The following is a 15,646-nucleotide window of genomic DNA, read 5'->3' on the forward strand; positions in this document are numbered from 1 at the left end:
GCTGCTACCCAGAGTGCCAACCCTCACCATGACGATGCAGAGCAGACAGACAGCACCCAAAACCAGTCACGGAGGGTTATCTGCCATTTCTGAACAGGAAGAACACAGTGCGAATAAACATGTAAGGGATTGGCGTCGCCAGCAACCAGGGGTGCAGTGAAGACAAGACGCCACTCAAGTCTGCAAGTCAGCAGTTAGGAGGCAGGGTGAGGGGACACGAGTCAGCAGGAAGGGGTGCCCCTCTCGCTGGGAGCCAAGGGAACAGTCATACGCCGCAGTGCACATGCCCACAAGGCGTCAGCCCCGAGGGAGGTGTGGTCGTTCCTCTTAATGATCAAAACATTCGACAAACTAGGAACAGAACTTCCTCACCCTGATAAAGGGAATCTATTATAAAAACCCACAGCTAACACCGTACTTAATGGCAAAGACTGAAAACTTGCCCCTAAGATCAAGGATAAGAGAAGGGTGTCCGCTCTAACCAATGCTATTCCACACTGTACTGGAGATTATAGCCAGCGCAATTAGGCAGGAAAATGCGACAGAAGGCATATAGACTAAAAAGGAAGAAGTAAAACTATCTCTATTTGTAAATACATGATTTTGTTTATGGAACATCCTAAGGAATCCACACAAGAAAACTGTTAGAACTAACACATGAGTTCAGCAAGGTTGCACAAAATAAGATCAATATACAGAAATCAAATGTATTTATATACACTAGAAATAATCAATCTGAGAATAAATTCAGGAAAACAATTACATTTATAATAACATCAAAATACTTAGAACAAATTTAACAAAGGCAGTACAAAGCTTTGTTGAGATTAATTAAAGACCTAAATAAATGGAAAGACATCCTCTGTTCATGGACTGGAAGACTCAGTATTGTTAAGATGTCAATACTTCTCAAATTGATCTACAGATTTAATGTAATCCCTATCAAAATTCCAAATTATATAATGTTGGATTCAATTTGCTAAAAAATGTTTTAAAATTTTTTTGTATCTATGTCTGAGGAATATTAGCCATTAGTTTTCTTTTTGTGTAACATCTGTCAAATTTGCTAGCAGAGTAACACTGTCCTTATAGAGTGAGCTGGGAAATCAATTTTAAGTGTCTATCTGGAATTGGTATTACTGTCTCCTTCTATGTTTGGTGGAATTCCCAGTGAAGACATCTAGGTCTGGAACTTCCTTTGAGGGAATACTTTTAACTACAACTTCAATGCTTTAATAGACATAGACCTATTTAGGTTATCTATTGCTTCTCGAGTGAGCTTTGGTAGTGTCTTTCAAGGAATTTGTTCTTTCAGTCTCAGTTGTTGAATTTATTGGCAGAGTTACTTGTGGTCTCTGATTATCCTTTTAGCTATGATGTCATCATTCTTATTTATGATAGTTAATTTGTCTTGTCTTTGCTTGTTCAATTTGGCCAGAGATTTCTCTATTTTATTGATCTTCTCAAAGAATCAGCTTTTGGTTTGATTTTCTTTATTGTTTTTGTTCTGTTTCATTGCTTTACTGTGATATTTGTCATTGCTAATATTATTATATTGAGCAAGTGTTAATAATTTACACTTATTTTATTATGAATTACATTTTTGTACTTCCTTTGGATTTCATTTGCTTTTGTCCCTTTTTTTTTTTTTACTTAAAACAATTAAAATATATTCTCTCAATTTCCTACTTTCTTTTTATTTTATTTTAAAGATTTTATTGGGGAAAGGGAACAGGATTTTATTGGGGAACAGTGTGTACTTCCAGGACTTTTTTCCAAGTTGTTGTCCTTTCAACTTTAGTTGTGGAGGGTGCCATTCAGCTTCAAGTTGTTATCCTTTCAATCTTAGTTGTGGAGGGTGCAGCTCAGCTCCAGGTCCAGTTGCCATTCCTAGTTGCAGGGGGCACAGCCCACCATCCCTTGAGGGAGTCGAACCGGCAACCTTGTGGTTGAGAGGACACGCTCCAACCAACTGAGCCATCTGGCCATCTGGGAGCTCAGTGGCAGCTCAGTTCAAGGTGCTGTGTTCAATCTTTAGTTGCAGGGGGCGCTGCCCGCCATCCCTTGCAGGACTCAAGGATTGAACCGGCAACCTTGTGGTTGAGAGCCCACTGGCCCATGTGGGAATCAAACCGGCAGCCTTCAGAGTTAGGAGCATGGAGCTCTAACTGCCTGAGCCACTGGGCCGGCCCCTCAATTTCCTACTTTCTTAAGATGACTGCTGAAGCTACTGATTTGAGATCTATCGTGTTTTAGCCATATTCCACAAATTTTGAAATGCTGCATTTTTATTTTCACTCTAACTTCTTTCTGATTTCCCTTTGATTTCTCCTTTGACACATGGGTGATGGATCAAAAGTGAGTCATTCAGTTTCCAAATATTTGGATGATTTTCCAGGTACCTGTTGATTTCTAACTTCCTATCCTTGTGGTCAGGGAACTTATTCATTTCATATCCCATAATATGATCCATCTTGGTAACTGTTGCTTACACTTGAAAGTGTGTCTTCTGCTGTTATTGTGTAGAATGTTCTATAGATGTCTTTAGGTCAAATTGATTGATGGTGATTTCTGGGTACTTGTTTTATCATTTACTAAGACAGGAGTATTGAAACCTCCAACTGCAACTGTGGGGTCTCTATCTCTCCTGGCAATTCCATTAGTTTTGCTTCATACATTTTAAAGCTTTATACTGGGTGTGGGACTGCTTAGGATACTTATGTTTTTTTGATGAATTTAACCCTTCATCACTATGCAATGATCCTCTCTTAATTTCTGGTAATATTCTTTGCTATGAAATCTACTACAGAGGTACACATTTGGGGATGAAGACCATAAATTCAGTTTCAGGCATGTATGTATGAGGTGAGATATCTCAGAACAAATGTCTAAGAATTCAAGAAAGAAGTGTGGCTTGGAGATACCGATTTTGGTCAAGATGGTGTAACTAGGGCATCGAGGGCAGTGCCAGTATATAAAGGTGCTCCATAAATATTTATGACGTAAAAAGTCTGAGTAGACTCTGGCTTCCAAAGTAATTACACTATTTGGAAAGCTCTACCCAATCCTAGGTCACATGAGGATAAATTCATGGCCTCCAAATTCAAATGAACCCTCAAATTTTATCATGCTTTCTAGGTGAGTTTTCCACAAAACTATTATCGATTTTTCCACACCGCTTAAACCTTAGCTTTCTCATCAACCTTCTCATTTTCAGTAGGTGTTTTCTTTTCCTTACTCACAATGAAAACAGGAGCCATTAGAGAATTCTTTCATTTTCATTCCAATAAACACATGAAATTACCTGCAATTACAACCAATCTTCCTTTCCTCCTTTCACAGTGAGGAGTTTTCCTATGTCCAAAGTAAAGGATGCCTCCCCCGTGCTCTGCAAGTCATTTCCTCCTATCTTAGAGGGTACCTCACTCCATTATTCCCCCTTCTCCTATACCAGCAAACGTCTCTCTACTGCCTCCCTTCCATCAACTTCACGCTGCTCAAGACTCTCCCATCTTACAACATCTCAATACCACATCATCAATCTAGCTGCCACACTTCCTTCTCCACAGCCAAACTTCCTGCATTATCACCACCTCTTTATTTCTCCTTCCGCATATGGTGACATCCGGCTTCCACACCACCACTGCAATGAAACTGTTCTTGGCTAGATCACCAACAATCTCATTGTTGCTCCATCCAAGGCTCATCTCATTCCTTTTCCATTGGAGTATTAAGTAGACACTTTGCGTTTCTGTCCCTGGAAACATCCTCTTTCCTTGGCTCCATGACACAATGCTCCCTTGGTTTCCTCCCTGCTCCTTTTCTACATGCTGGTGTACCATCCGAAGTCTCTAAGCCTTTTCTCTAACCACGCTGTTCTCATTGGTGCTCTTTGGCTGTTAGAGTCAAGTGCCACCTACATGCTGAGGACATTGATATGTCTCCAGCCCGTACTCCAGCCTGAGCTCCCCTTCCTTGTACTCCATTTACCGGACACATGCAGTAGTTGGAAAAGCCATATGACTTGTGTGGAATTCTAGCGTATCACCAGTTGACCTTGGCCAAGTAACATTGTTGTTTTCTCATCAGTAAAAGGGGTGGGGTATTAATCAGACTGTGTTTTCTCCTAGATACTCAAAGGTCATTAAAATGAACCACTACATAGAAGGCTGTCGTAAGCAATAAAGTCCTGTATAACCTAAGTCCTGTTATTATAAAGATGGTAACACATGTAGCTATCTGTCTGGAAAGAGATTTTTAATAGCTTGGAATTCTCGAAGATTAAGATGGTGATGGAGGCTTTTGAATTCATTTTTCAGTTTGCAAATAAATAGGCTACGGATGCAGCGTCAAACGCCTGCATGGAGCCGCGAGGTAACAAAAAAGAGCCAAGCAGGTCAGGCGAGTGAGTGGGTTACTTGAGGGGACAGCCTCGGGGATTGGTGACACCGGGATTCTGGGTCCAACTTTGTCTACAGACGCTAGCTGGAAAACTGGGTTTTTCAAGTTTAAGTCTCTCCGTCTTTTAGTGACAACCAATTCTTTAAAATTAACACCTATGTGGGCCCCTCACCAGCCAGGCACGTTCACGGTGCTACCGCTCTTACTAAATGTCTCAGGGAGTTTCGGTCGCTGTGGGCAAAAGCAGACCTTTGTCGAGGGCTGTGACACCGCGCGCTCGTCGCGCCCGCCACCCGCCGCGCACCGGGCAGGCTCCGCCCGGGCAACCGCGGCGCTTATTTACACGGGACACCCTGACAGCCCGCCTCCGCAGACACGACCATCGCGGGTCGGTAGGAGCCGGGGCAGGAGCCGCACTACCTGGGCGGAGGTCGCCGCGGACTCTTCGGCGCGTCGGCGCTCGGATCAGCCGGGAGCCGGGAGCCGGGAGCCGGGAGCCGGGAGCGCGTCGCTCGGCGGCCGGAAGTTCTCCGTGCGGCGGGCGCGACCCGGGCTCTGCGCACGCGCGGCCGCCCGGGCGGCGGAAGCGAGGCGCCGGCGTCCTTCCGGGTTTGCGTCACCGCGTCGGGGCGGAAGCTGGTGCGCCTGGGGCTGGCGGTTGCCGAGCGGACCCCGACGCCTCAGCCCCCGAGTCCCCGCTCGGCGCCCGCTGCGGGCCGCCGCCATGTCGCTGCTGCAGTCGGCGCTCGACTTCCTGGCGGGCCCGGGGTCCCTGGGCGGCGCTGCCGGCCGCGACCACACCGACTTCGTGGGGCAGACGGTGGAGCTGGGCGAGCTGCGGCTCCGGGTGCGGCGGGTTCTGGCCGAAGGTGAGGCCCGGGCGGGTCGCCCAGGGTCGGCGCGGGTCAGGCGGGGGCGCGGGTCAGGCGGGGGCGCGGGTCAGGCGGGGCAAGGCAGTCGTGGCAGCAGTTGTGCGGCTGCTGGGGGGCCATGGCCGTGGGAAGCAGACACCGGGCAGGGGGAGAGCCGGGTGGACGAAGAGCCACAATGGCCGCAGACGGAGGGGACCCGGGGCTGGAGTCCGCAGGGGAGCATGTGACGTGGCCCTTCCTCGCACGCCGAGGGCTTTGTGGGGCGCTGGGCCAGGGCTGCACCTCTGCACAAGGGGCTGGCGCTGCTCAGCCGAGTGTGGGTCATTGCGCACCTGGGTTTCGGTGGTCGCCGTCCTGTTCTCCTGGGTGTTGGCACAAACAGGCAGTGCGTGTCCCATAGCCCTGCGTCCTCCTTTAGCACCGAGTGTTCCCCTTGCCTCAGTCTCACTGGTCAGTAATGGGGGAATTTCCGGGTAGTTTGCAGTTGGTCAGCTTTTCCCCACACGGAGTTCCAGCTTCCCGAATGCCCTCTCCCTTACTCACAGAGAATCTGGCACTAGTGTTGGCGCAGTCCCCTTTCCCCTGGAGTCTCCTTACGGTTTGTTCGTTGGCCTACACAGGGACATGTCAGATTTCACTGGTCGTGGTGCTCACTGGCCATGCACAGTTGGCACAGCTGGCGTTGGGACTGGTGCTGAAACAACTCTTTCCCTCACATGAACACGGGGTGAGGCAGTGGTACCACGTGAAAGACCAAAGCTGTCTGTGGAAGCTCTCAGGGCTGTAGCTTCAGCCTGTCACCATGGCCACCCCTGCTGCCCTTTGGGCTCAGCTTGAAGCGGCAAACCCGCTGACCGTTCTGCTGTCATCAGTCCTAAAGGCTGGAGGGGATGTTCTGTCCCGAGAATCATCACACGCTTTTTCTCCACTGTGGTCAGAAAGAAACATTTTGGGTGTGATTCGGTGAGAAAAACCCCAGGCTCTTCTCCTTTCACAGGTACCAGTACCTCTCTCTAACATGCTGAAGTGTGCTGTTCTCTCACACCTGTTGGAACGGCGAGAGTTCCTCTAGACCAATTCATTTATTCTGAAAATACCAGGCAATAATTTTGGTTCTTTAAGAAATTCACAGTGCACAGTAGGTGGTCCCTGCCTTATAGAACTTAAAATAAGATACATACTCCAAAGACAGAGGACAGCACCGTGCAGGGGGACCCTCAGGGAGGGGCAGAGAGTGGGGAGGGTTCCCAAGGGCCAAGCTGAAGTGGGAGGGGCGAGAATGCACCCCTGCCAGTGCCAGGAGCAGGGCTAGGGCTTAGGAGGGGTAATTGCAGATGGGAGGTGGGTCACGTAAAGAGGGACTTGTGCCCATTTCTAGGTGCCCAGGAAGAAGAGCAAGGAATAATGACCACCTCTGGTTGTACAAAAGAGCCTATTCCCTTTGCTAACCAGGCAAGTCAGGAGGTAAAAAAACAGTTATGAACTGTAGATTTCCTCCTTTTAAAATTAATAGGTGGCTTGAAGCCTCGAAAGCTTGTGAAGTGTCTTTGTTTTCTGAACTGAAACGGTAAGAAACCTGTAGGAAGTCTTGCACATAAAACAGCAACCTCGGCACATAGGCTGTGAAATACAAGCTGTCATGTATAAATACGGGGAAGGTCCCAAGCCTAAAGCTTGGGTACTGATGTTGAGCATTTCAGAATTCTTCAGGTTTTGAAAGGTAACGTGTGTTCTGTAAGTGTTGGGGTACTCCCACCAGGTTGGGAAGTATTCTGTAATCAAATACATACATGTATTAATATGTATGAGTAAATGCGTAACTATCCTCACTGTGGGCTAATTACGTCTTTAAATGGCCCCACATCAGTTCATGTCAGGTCTTACCCCGATAAATTTACAATAAATCAGGTTTTGCTGTCAAACGATTTAGGAAAAAGAATATGGGTTTTCATAGCTTTTTGGAATTTGCACCTATAGCATGAAATGTGTTGTGGGCAGAGATGTATGTGGAGTGAGATAGCTTTCTAATCTTTTCAGAACGTGTTCTCTAAGTTCTCATTTAAAAAAAAAAAAGAAGGAAACTCCTGGGTGGACCCACAGTATCAGAGACACTTGGTCCAAATGGGTTCTGGGGTAGTTCCTGGCTCCTCCTGCTGTGGGTCCGCTCAATCCCATGTCCTACTGCCAGAATGGGTGCCTGAGGTGGTCACCGCTGCCAAATCAAGTGCCCACCAAGCACAGCAAGGCCCGCTTGGGCTGCTTCCTCTCCGACTCACTGGCAGCAAGGTGGATAAGGTGGTATGTGGGCAGCTCTTCACGAAAAAAAGACACGACCACACAAATGTCATGGAATCCGACTGGAACTGGTCACGTGTGTTTACTTAGAGGTTGCATGGTATTTCAGTCAGTCAGTACCTGTTTGCTGGGACACTTGTGTGCCATGCATGGTATCAGTGGCCTTTGATGAACGTAATGTGGTACTTGCTCAAGGTTGTGTGTTCTCTCTGGGGTACTGTGAGGGTACACCTCACACCAACTCAGGGCCATCTGTTTGCAGCCTAGCCCCACCCCAATGTCCCCCTCGCCGCCACTGCTTTTGGAGGGCTCTTCCCTTCATAGCATAGAGTGTTGTGATGGGTAGAGGGTGCAGGACTGCTCCATATGGACTGGTGTTCTCAGGACTGATAGGACTCCTGGCCGCACATTTTGGAAACCCCGTAGTTGGCCCGACAGAAGGAGAGGATCTTTGTTGGGCCAGGACACCCTCCACAGGTATCCACAGTGCAGTGTTTTTTAGGTGGACCATAGAAGTTGGTTCCGTGGTCACGGCACGCTGACATTATAGTGCGTCCCCTTTCCACGTAGTAAGCTGTCTTGTGCTGGGTGTCTTCTCCTCACATCCTGGTTTTGTCGGCCTTTTTTCGTTGCACCTATCCCTGGACCCAGAGGCCTGAGCAGGGGTTGCTCTCCCCACTGTCTGCCCCATTCCAAAGGTCCCTCAGCACTGCGTTGTCCTGTCATTGGAGCGTGTGTCTTAAGTTCTACAAAACAGAAGCCCCCCATGGGTGCTGAGCGGAAGTCGTCATTCTCCAGTGACCAGGGTCTTTGCAGCAGGGGTCGGGGACCTGGCGTGTGGCCCACGTCTTGCACCTGATGAATTGCTCCCTCTTAGTCTCCTCGCTTGTAGGTTGGTGGCTTTACCATCTGCCTCTCGTCCGCTGTAAGTAACGCCCACATGAAGCAGTGACCGTGGACACCACCCCCACATTTATGGGGCTCCGGCTGTTTGGCAGGCAGAGCCTGGTGCTTCATGTGGACTGTGATCCCGACGGTGGCTGAGGTCTGGGCTTGCCAGAGCCACCGGGTGGTGGGTGGTAGAATATGGGCTGGAGGCCCGGGCTCCTTGGCGTCTGACAAAGCACAAGTTCTGAGTCTGTGTGACGGCCGTCTGTCTGTTGAGCTTGTCCTGGAGGGTGCAGCGTCTCAAGTACATGCAGGTAGCGGTGGACTCCTGGGCTGCTGTGTACGGGGCATCACTGGGGTGGGTGGGAGCTGAACACAGCCTTTCCGCTGCTCCACGTTGGCGGCGTGCAGGTACCTGGAGTGGGACACCATGGGGGGACATTCCCCTGAGGAGGTTGCTGTGGCGTGCCCTGGCCTGCTTCTCTCTGTGGGCTTCTGCTGTCTGCATGGGGGCCTGTCCCTGTAAGACAGGCAGTGACCACGTGTGTGTAGAATGTGGACTCTGCTGATTGACCACCCCCTGAGGTCACTGAATGGGGTGTGTGCCCCAGTGCTCACTGTCCTGGTGCTCGATGCCCTGTGCCACCCCATGTCTGGGACCCTTTGTGGCTGCCCTGCCAGACTCTCGTCCCCACACAAGTCCCTTGAAGAGTGGCGTTGGGTGTTGCCCAGTTGTCTCTGGCTCATGCATGGGAGCAGCTGTCAGTGCTTGTCGGCCTTCTGCCCTCCCTCCTAGACTTACGCACTCGTGTCCTGTGCCTGGTTTTGTTTAACTTAAAAACAATTTAAATTGAGGTACTGATGTACAGTAAAACATGCAGAATTTAAGTGCTTTGACAGGTGCGTGCACTTGTGTAGCCAAACACCTGTCGAGATGGAGAACCAGGAGTCACCCCAGAAAGACTCTCATGCCCCCCGATCCCCGCTTCCAGAACATTCCCGGCATGCCGTGCTCACAGGGCTGGCACCGTGATTCTCATGTGCACTCTGTCCATTGCCACAGTTTGTCCGTCCACTCGGCTGCTAATCGACATTTGGGTATTTGCATGCAGCTATTATAAATAAGGCTGCCAAGAATACTTTCTTACGTTTTTGGTGGCCTTATGTTTGCCTTTCTCTCGGGTAAAATACCTCAGTTGCCAAGCGCCTTCCCTCAAACGCTGGTGCAGCCAGCACCCCAGCAGTACAGAACCCCTTCCCCCACAGTAGTGCAGCCTGTACCCCAGCAGCACAGAGTCCCTTTCCCCCATGCCGGTGCAGCCTGCACCCCAGCAAGGAGAGACCCTTCTTCGCACTCTCGCCAGCATGCACGGCCGTCTGTCATTTTCGTTGTGTCTGTTCGTGTGCACATGCAGTCATGTCTACTTGTAGTTGGATTTTCATTTGCCTGATGAAACCACATTGGACATTTTTCACCTGCTTATTAGACAGTCATGTGTCTTTTGTGTGTAAAGTGTCCGTTCCAGTCTTTGTCCAATTTCTTACTGACGGGAGTTGTGGGGGGTTTCTTCTCCTGAACACAAGTCCTGTTTTTATATGACACACACATGTGCTTGAGGAAGAGAGCCGGCCACGTGTGGGTCACTGCTGCCCCCACTGGGCTGCCCCATAGCTCGTGCTCAGCCTGGGCAGTCAGGTGTCTGTGCCTGGTTCCTGTTCCAGAACATACCCAGGGAAGTGACTGCACACTATGGTATCTTAGCGTGCATGGCCTGTCTTTCCCTGATTCGTCTTACTCGCTTGTGTTGTTATTTTCACTTAAACTTAATTTTGAGATAACTGCAGACTTACATGCAGTGGTTGGGAGTGACGCAGAGATCCCAGGACACTTTGCCCACTTCTCCCCATGGGGACATCTTGAAAGCTAGAGTGAGGTCATCTCCAGGATCTCGACATTGATACATTCAAGACACGGAAGTTCCCATCCCCACACGGGTCCCTCATGTCCTTTCCTAGGCACACTGTGCCCTGAAACCACTAATCTCCCCATTGCTCTAATTTTGTCCTTTGAAGAATGCCCCACGTGCGTGTGGAGTTGGCTCTCTTCACCCCTCGCCTCCCACCCCGCCCTGCTCTGAGATCCATCCAGGCGGGTATGTCCATAGTTTGTTTGGCACCATCTTTGCAGGTGAGTGGAGCAAGCTGCTGGGGCTGCTGCCTCTCTAGGATGCCCGCCTCTGGGAGCAGGGCCGCTTCTGTGGCTCCCTCTAACTCTGGCCACCTCCCTTGGCACCCTGGCTCCACACACACTCACGTGGGGGTTGGGACTTCCACACGTGACGTCTGGGGGACAGAGCTTGACCCAGTGTCTGAGTGGCCTGGTCAGCATTTGTACCATGTGTTTACGTGCTTGTTCTCAGGTGTGTCTTGGTGCGTCCCTGCAGTGTTGCTTGGTGTTTCTCTAAGGCTGAAAGCCATGTGCTTCTTCCGCCCGCCTATCCTCATTGGTGAAGTGTCTGTGTCTTTTGCCTATTTTCTAATTGTATTTTTATTGTTGCTGAGTGTAAGGGTTCTTCATCTATTGTAGATATGACTGTCTCAGTCAGTAGCTTGTCTTTCCACCCTCTCAACGGGCTTTTGCAAAGTTTTTAACGCACTTGCTTGTGTGACTGCTTTGCTGCCGAGTCTAGGAACTCTGCCTCAATGCAGAGCAGGCAGATTTTCCCCTGTGCTTTTTTGAGTTTCCTGGCTTTACATTTGTACACTGAGTCCTTGTTGTAAGGTGTAATATTTAGATCAAAAGCCCTTTTATCCATTGCTGAAGGATATCCAGTCGCTCTAGCACCATTTACTGCAAACGCCATCCTTCCTCCATGGGACCACCTGGCATATCTGTGTGGCTCTCTTCCTGGGATTTCTCTGTTTTGCTTCACTGATTTTGAAGCCGTCCCTGCCCACACGTCTTCATTTCTGCAGCTGGAAGGCAATCCTGAAATGGGCACTCTCTTGTCTCATTAGGAAATTTCAACAGCGCAGACAAGCGGGTCGAGTAACAGAACCCACGTCTGTGCCACACCCTCCCCCCAGAACTAATGAGCATTAGCTCAAGCGTTCATTAACGGGACCTCACAGATAGTGTTGGAAGTTGCGTGACCTCTGTCCTGCTGCGTTTCCTTCTCCAGAGGCAGCCGCCAGTGTGAATTTGGGCATGCAAGCCTGCTCTCCCTTCCCCCTTTGCCTGCCTGCCTGCACCCCTGTCCGCAGCCGGTACAGAGCCTGCTCTCGGGCCGTCAGATGCAGTACGAGCGGTAGAATGCTCTCAGGTCTGCTTTCCCTTGGGATTCTGCTGCTGTGACCTGTTCATTTGTCCAGTCCACATCCGACTGCCCAGTGCACGTCAGGACTGTTCTAAGTGCTGGTAGCACAAATGTCAGTGACAGGGATGAAATTTCTGCCTCGCTGAGTTTACAGTCTGGTGGGAGGGACAGTAAACAGGTACCCAAAACGAATGTGTGATACAGAATCACGTATCAGAAAGCGTTAGGAGGGAGCAACAAAATTGGGGACAGGGAGTGGCTGGGATGGGTGGTGACTCAGGGAGGGCCCTTCAGAGTGGGGCAGGAGCGCACAGCCTGAGCCGTGGGCGCGAGGGCATCCGCTTGTGTCCAGGGTGAGGGTGCCATTGGGTGTGGCAAGTAGAAAGGCCATGGGTGGTAATGGGAAGCCGAGCGCCCGTGGCTTCGGCTCAGCCGCAGGGCAGGCCGGGGACCGCAGAGCGCTGCTGAGGTTACAGTTCCGGTCTAGAATTTTCGGTAGTGCCCTTGGGGTTGTCTGACTTCACAGTCATGTCATCTGCAAGTAGGAACAGTTTAGCTCTTCGTTCTTTGTCTCTTTTTGCAGTTTTCGTGCACTGACTGGGATCTCTAGTAGCCCGTTGGACATACTGTGGTGCTGAGAGCAGACATCCTCGCCGTGTCGTCAATCTCAGAAGGAAAGCTCATGTCAATTGTAGGGTTTCTGTAGTTGCCACGTTTCAGATGGAAGACGTTTCTCTTGATCCCCAGTTTGCTGAGCTTTTTACTATTTTAAGAAGTCATGAGTGGGCTTTGCATGTTGACAGGCTTTCTCTGTCTGGTGAGCTGGCCGACTTCCCCGGTTCTGCTCACTGCTGTGCTCGGCAGCGCTGGGCGGTGGTGCTGCACCAGCCGTGCCTTTTTGGGCAGGTCTCACGTGGCTGTGGTGTGTTGTCCTTACTCGGTTCTATCAGAATTGCTTTGCTGGTGTTTACTGAGGGTTTTTATGTCTGTGGTAATGAGTGATTTGACCTGTAATTGTGTTTTTATTGTCTTCCCTCAGCTTCAAAAAATGGTCTAGGAACTACTTTCTCCTCTTCTGTTGTAGAGATTTCGTACAAATTGTTCTGCTTTCTTTTTTTTTTTAATTAAATTTATTGGGGTGACAATTGTTAGTAAATTTACATAGATTTCAGGTGTACAATTCCGTATTCCATCATCTATATATCACATTGTGTGTTCACCACCCAGAGTCAGTTCTCCTTCCATCACCATATATTTGATCCCCGTTACCCTCATCACCCACCACCTAACCCCCTTACCCTTTGGTAACCACTAAACTATTGTCTGTGTCTATGAGTTTTTCTTTCTCATTTGTTTGTCTTGTTACTTTGTTGTTTTTGGTTTATATACCACATATCAGTGAAATCATAGGGTTCTCTGTTTTTTCTGTCTGACTTATTTCACTTAGCATTATATTCTCAAGATCCATCCATGTTGTCACAAATGCTCCTATATCATCTTTCCTTAACGCCGAATAGTATTCCATTGTGTATCTATACCACAACTTCTTTATTCATTCATCTATTGAAGGACATTTTGGTTGTTTCCATGTCTTGGCCACCGTAAACAAAGCTGCAATGAACATTGGAGCACACGTGGATTTATGGATAAACGTTTATGGATAAATGTTTTCAGATTTTTTGGGTAGATACCCAAGAGAGCGATTGCTGGGTCATATGGTAATGCTATTCGTAATTTCTTGAGGAACCTCCACACTGCCTTCCATAGCGGCTGCACCAGTCTGCATTCCCACCAACAGTGTATGAGGGTTCCTTTTTCTCCACAGCCTCTCCAACACTTGTTACTATTTGTCTTGTTGATGAAAGCCATTCTGACTGGGGTGAGGTGATATCTCATTGTGGTTTTCATTTGCATTTCTCTGATGATTAGCGATGTTGAGCATTTTTTCATATGTCTATTTGCCATTTGTATATCCTCTTTGGAGAAATGTCTCTTCAGGTCCTCTGTCCATTTTTCAATTGGGTTGTTTTGTTTTTTTGTTGTTGAGTTTCATGAGTTCCTTGTATATTTTGGATATTAGACCCTTATCAGAGGCACTGTTTGCGAAAATCTTCTCCCATTCAGTTGGTTGCCTCATTATTTTGTCAATAGTTTCTTTTGCTGTGCAGAAGCATTTCAGTTTCATATAATCCCTTTAGTTTATTTTAGCTTTTACTTCCATTGCCTTTGGAGTCAAATTCATAAAATGCTCTTTGAACCCAAGGTCCATAAGTTTAGTACCTATGTTTTCTTCTATGCAGTTTATTGTGTCAGGTCTTATGCTTAAGTCTTTGATCCATTTTGAATTAATTTTGGTACATGGTGACAGATAACAGTCCAGTTTCATTCTTTTGCACATGGCTATCCAATTCTGCCAGCACCATTTATTGAAGAGGCTGTCTTTCCTCCATTGTATGCTTTTAGCTTCTTTGTCAAAAATTATCTGTCCATATTTATGTGGTTTTATTTCTGGGTTCTCAATTCTGTTCCATCGGTCTGAGTGTCTGTTTTTCCGCCAACACCATGCGGTTTTGATTATTGTAGCCCTGTAGTACAAGCAAAAATCAGGGAGTGTGATACCTCCAGTATTGTTCTTTTTTTTTTTTAGTATTGTTTTGGCTATTCGGGGTCTTTTGTGGTTCCAAACAAATCTGATGATTTTTTGTTCTATTTCTTCAACAAATGCCATTGGGATTTTGATGGGGATTGCATTAAATCTGTATATGGCTTTGGGTAATATGGCCATTTTAACTATGTTGATTCTTCCAATCCATGAGCACGGAATGTCTTTCCATTTCTTTGTGTCTTCTTCAATTTCTTTCAAAAATGTCTTACAGTTTTCAGCATCTAGGTCCTTCACATCCTTGGTTAAGTTTATTCCTAGGTATTTTATTCTTTTTGCTGCATGTTCTGCTTTCTTAATGCTTGCTAGAACCCACCAGTGAAACCAGCCATTGGCTATGTCTGTCTCATGGGTTTTCATGTATTTCTTTTCATCTGTTGTTTTTACATAGTTTAATTTTTTTCACAGCTGCGTTGCAGTACAAATGACCCACAAACTGCACACATATGTGTCAAAACACTTTACACGCCGTGTACACACACCTTCGTGACTATGCCTGTAATTGAAATAGTGGGCATACCCATCACCTCCGCAATTCCCCCTTCCCCGGGACAACCTTTCCTTCTCATGCTCCACCCCCAGGCAACCACTGACCTGTTACTGCAGATTAGTTGCACTTTCTAGAGTTTTCTGTAAATAAAATCATAAGTTTGCCTTCTTTCTCCTGGCTCTTTTCCCTCAGCATGACTTTTTCTGGAGTGTGGAGCCCTCCGTGTCTGCAGGTCAGCAGGAGCCTGTGTTCTGTTTACTGCTGAGTCGTGTCCCACTTGGGGCACTGGGTTTGTGCGTTCACGTTGATGGACACGTGGGTCGTTCCCCGTTTGGGTGGTTACAGGTGAAGCAGTATGATCGTCCGTATACCAGACTTTGTATGCAGGTGTGCCTTCGTTCTTCCTGGGGAGATACTTGGCAGCCTGACCACAGAAGTTGCCAGCTTGGTTTTCACAGCAGTCACGGTGTTTTACGTCCCCTCAGCAGTGGGCAAGCACCCATGCTCCCCGTCCTCCGGCACCCGCGGGGCTCAGGCTTAATGTAGACCTTCCAATTGCATGTCCGTGTGGGTGCTGCTGGAGAAGGTGTTTTCACATGCTGTAGCCACTTGCATGTCTTTGAAGTGTCTTTTCAGATATTTTAACATTCTTGTTGCTGAATTGTGGGTTTTGTTTGTATTTTCTGGACAGAAGTCCCTTACCCGGAATGTGACTTGCGAA

The 15,646-nt window shown here is 48.1% G+C and overlaps 2 protein-coding genes across 12 annotated transcripts in view; one reads left to right on the top strand and one right to left on the bottom strand.

Annotated features, from left to right (window-relative positions):
- TMEM175 (transmembrane protein 175) overlaps window positions 1-4,944 on the bottom strand; it is a 15,026-nt gene extending 10,082 nt beyond the window's left edge. For all 8 annotated transcript variants that reach the window (XM_081045323.1, XM_081045320.1, XM_081045318.1 and 5 more), the window contains exon 1: window positions 4,822-4,944. The gene's annotated coding sequence lies outside the window, so the exon portion shown is untranslated. The remainder of the gene's footprint in view (window positions 1-4,821) is intronic.
- An 81-nt stretch (window positions 4,945-5,025) lies between these two features.
- The window catches only part of GAK (cyclin G associated kinase), a 53,705-nt gene continuing 43,084 nt past the window's right edge, over window positions 5,026-15,646 (top strand). Inside the window, exon 1 of one of the 4 annotated variants that reach the window (XM_081041840.1) lies at window positions 5,026-5,270. In XM_081041840.1, the coding sequence (XP_080897966.1) occupies window positions 5,126-5,270 (145 nt within the window). In that variant the 5' untranslated portion in view covers window positions 5,026-5,125. Of the gene's footprint in view, window positions 5,271-6,250; window positions 6,271-12,445; window positions 12,465-15,646 lie in introns of those variants that run through there. The other 3 variants (XM_081041844.1, XM_081041843.1, XM_081041841.1) reach the window with 3 other exon arrangements.

The sequence above is a fragment of the Rhinolophus hipposideros genome (assembly GCF_964194185.1).
Source record: "Rhinolophus hipposideros genome assembly, chromosome: 1".
NCBI classification, from domain to species: Eukaryota; Metazoa; Chordata; class Mammalia; order Chiroptera; family Rhinolophidae; genus Rhinolophus; species Rhinolophus hipposideros.